Genomic DNA, 3757 nt, shown 5'->3' with positions numbered 1-3757 from the left:
TGTAGAAAGGCTCACATTTCTTTCCTCTCTTTCACATTTCTGTTGGGGGTGCTGACCATCTTGAGTTAGGAAATAGGAAAAGGTATACTTAACTTTAAGTGAGGATGGAGGAGGAGCTGTTAGAACCTGAAGAAGGAAAGAGAAAGAGTGAAGACTGACGAGACCAGGGAAGTGAAGTATGATTGTGGGGCAGGGTGAAGGGCCTCAGGAGGTGAGCGGTCATGAATCAAAGTTTAGCTGTGGGGATTGCTGTGTGTTTTCCTCCAGCAGGTATGTGGAGGGTTGGGACTTTGTACATGAAATGAAACAACGGAAGGCTGAGGAAGATCTTGCGTATAGGGAATTGTTATAAAGAAGGATCATGGAATTCAGCTGAGGAAGGAGGGAAATGAGAGTATGAAGGGCTTAAAGACAAGAAAATATAGGAAGGCCAATAGATTCACTAAAAGTTAATTTTCAGAAAACAGTAAAATTATGACTCTCATCGAGAGATAGTAATGACGAACAGGGGTTGAATTATTTTACTCATACACTGTGAGGGAAATTGGAAGATGTAACTGGTTCAAAGGAAAAGTCAAAGACACAGATATATATGGTGTAAAGGAATGAACTGCAGAGAGAGGCAAGCTGGTTTTCCAAGGTGAGGTAAGATGTCAGTTAAGTCACTACCAGACAATACAGAATCATCCATCTTTCAGTTACCAACAGTTTCTAAAGAGTTGCAAGATAGCTCAAAGACAATGACCAGGGTTGGACCCTGTTTACCTGGAAAGGTATGCTACAGAGATGCCAAAATTTCTATGGAAACACAACATACATTTTTCCTATAGATTTCAGGTCTTACTGTAATGAAATCCAGAAATTATTGGTGGTGGCATACCCAGTGGATTGCGCTGCAGAGTTCTTAGAATGGGTCAAGGCTGAGATACTCAACATTTTTTAAAAACATTTATTTATTTATTTATTTGAAAGAGAGAGAGAGTGAGCGATCATATCTGAGCTCATGAGCTTGGGGACACACAAAGGGAGAGAGAGAAGCAGACTCCCCGCTGAGCAGGGCTCCATCCCAGGACCCCAGGATCATGGCCTGAGCTGAAGGCAGAGGCTCAACTGACTGAGCCACCCAGGTGCCCCCTAGATGCTCAGCATTGTATTGTTGGAGAACTTGTCATGATTTTCTGATGGCGCACCTAAGGCATGGCCAGGAGAGTGACTGATCAAGATTGGGTGGGGAAGAGACAATTGGAGGAGAATCAGCCAAACAACTGAGAGAGCAGGTAATGGAAGGTCATATACTGAAACCACCGGGAATTGTGACAGGCTGTGAGAGGCTCTAGGAGGCGGGAGCTAAAATATTCCAGAAACCAGGAGAGACTTTGGGGCTGGTGTTTGTCTGCCGCAAGGGGTGATCCTAGAGTGGCATAGTCTACCTATCTTGATTTCAAACACTGTTCTTCCACTTTTTAGGCAGGCCTAGAAGTCTAGAAGAGGCAGAAGGGGGCGACAGAAGCTCAGTGAGCAGACTGCCAGGGAAACACAGAAGCTCAGCACACTTTTAGAAGAGACACGGTCTACTGTGCATCTCAGTGGTTTGGAGGGCGAGTGTTGAGGGAGAAGGTGTCCAGGTGGTGAGTTTTATCTCTCCTGTGTTCCATATTTTTTGTTTGCCTCACTCTTATAATCTGTTTTGCTGTTCTTTCCAAATTTAAAATGTTTTCTAGTGACAAATGCAGTCTGCTCTTTGCTCCTGGTTTTGCACTAGAAGTCTTTTTTCTTTTTTTTTTTTTATAATGTTAAAAATACGTTGGGGAAAAAATGATGTGCATTGGTTCCAGCACAAGGATAGACCAATATCTAGTGTTTTCTCCTTCATGATATTGTTTTCTGTGGATTAAAATTTGAATAGTAAAGTCAGGACCTCGATCTGGAAGCCAGATTTCTACATATTTCTACATTTTTCTACATATAAATGAAATCATATGATGTTTGCCTTTCTCTGGACTTACTTCACCTCACAATACCCTATTGGTCCATCCATGTTGTGCCAAATGGCTGGATTTCATTCTTTTTATGGCTGAGTAAAATTTCATTGTATATACAGACATCGTCTTTACAGGATTAGGAGCTTATTCCTGCTATGGGTTTACAAGTCTGGGAGCTTTCTTTACAAGAAAAAGTTTACTAATCATTCTCAGCCATATTTCCTTTGAGGTTAGTGTGTATAGAATGTTATCAAAAGAATACAGCACAAAGATAGTTAGCGGAACTAGGAAAGAAGAAATTCAAAGAGTGGGAAAATAAGCAATAATAAATTATGAACAATATCAAATATTATCCTACTGAAAATATCACAAACTTTGTTAGCTCAAAAATGTATGTAATTGTGTTGCCACAAATATGTCTCAGGTTTCTGACCCTCAGGCTGAGTAATTGTTCCTGACCCCTACACACAAGCCAGGAGTGTCAGGTTAAGGTTTATGGCAGCTCTGCCTGCAAGCTCACTGTTTAGCCCACAGGCTGATCATGTCCCTTCCACAGCTGGTTGTGCCCTGCTGAGACTGTTGCTGCCAAGGGGCCAGGACTCGGTCCAGAGCACTCAGCTGCACGTTACTGCCCTGAGTTCCCCAGCACCTGCCTCTGACACCAGCTCAGAGCCTCTGCTGTGCCCGCTCCCTGCTCAGGCAACACACATGCCCAGTGGGGACCACCAAACAGAGAGGTTTGTGTTCGGGCCTGAACCACTGTGGGAGGAGCATGTGTACCTTGCTCGCAGTAATAAACTCCCATATCATCAGCCTCCACCCTGCTGATTCTCAGGGTGAAATCTGTCCCTGACCCGCTGCCACTGAACCTGTCTGGGACTCCAGTGAAACGGTTGGAAACCTTGTAGATCAGGCCCTGTGGGGACTGGCCTGGCTTCTGCAGGTACCAGTGCAAATAGGTGTTTCCATTACTGTGTACGAGGCTCTGACTGGCCCTGCAGGAGATGGAGACTGGCTCTCCGGGCGTGACTGACAGTGAGAGTGGGGTCTGTGTCAGCACGACCTCCCCACTGGATCCTACAACAATGAGAGATAAGTACAGGTTATGGAGAAACATTATGAGCCATTATTATGACTTACAATTTCATTTATATTAGGCTAAATCATATTTTGTGATTGGATTCCTACTGTAAATATATCCAGTTTCCATGGATAACCTGAGAATTGAAGGGCACTGAGTGGCCACAATTTTTTTTCAGCATCTCATTAAACATTGTTCTTTGTTCCCTTTAATTTCTCATAGTTTTCACGGATTTCAAAACTAAATTCCCCTCTTAAAGGGCAATCTCACCCCTGGACAGAGCACAGATAGGGAGTAGCAGCACCCAGACAGTTCACCCTCCCCACCCCAATGTCCCATCTCCTCCCTCCTCTGCTCTTACCTGGGACCCAGAGCATCAGCAGCCCCAGGAGCTGAGAAGGGAACCTCATTTTGAGATGCTGAACTGATAAGTCCTAGTAAGTAAACACAAGGTCAAAGCTCACCTTTATGTCAGACTTCCAAGGTAAGGTCCTCCCCAGGGGACAATATGCAAATCTTGTGGTGGGTGTGGCAGAGAGGAAACAGCCAAAGGCAGGGCTCAGGTCCCTCTCCTGGGAGAGCAGTAACTTAAAATGGCTTCTGTGTTTGCAGGGAAACTAACAGAGACAAATTCTCTACTGCCTGTGTGGGAAGCAGGATCTCTCTGTGATAATCAGGATCTGTGGCAGGACAC

The 3757-nt window shown here is 44.5% G+C and overlaps 1 gene segment (V, D, J or C); it reads right to left on the bottom strand.

Annotated features, from left to right (window-relative positions):
* Positions 1-2592: 2592 nt before the first annotated feature.
* On the bottom strand, positions 2593-3537 carry LOC116584030. The segment is given in 2 exon segments: positions 2593-3059; positions 3425-3537. Coding segments are annotated over 2 exon segments (501 nt in total).
* Positions 3538-3757: the final 220 nt, after the last annotated feature.

The sequence above is a fragment of the Mustela erminea genome, unplaced genomic scaffold (assembly GCF_009829155.1).
Source record: "Mustela erminea isolate mMusErm1 unplaced genomic scaffold, mMusErm1.Pri scaffold_60_arrow_ctg1, whole genome shotgun sequence".
In the NCBI taxonomy this organism is placed as follows: Eukaryota; Metazoa; Chordata; class Mammalia; order Carnivora; family Mustelidae; genus Mustela; species Mustela erminea.
This window is presented reverse-complemented; position numbering and strand designations above follow the sequence as displayed.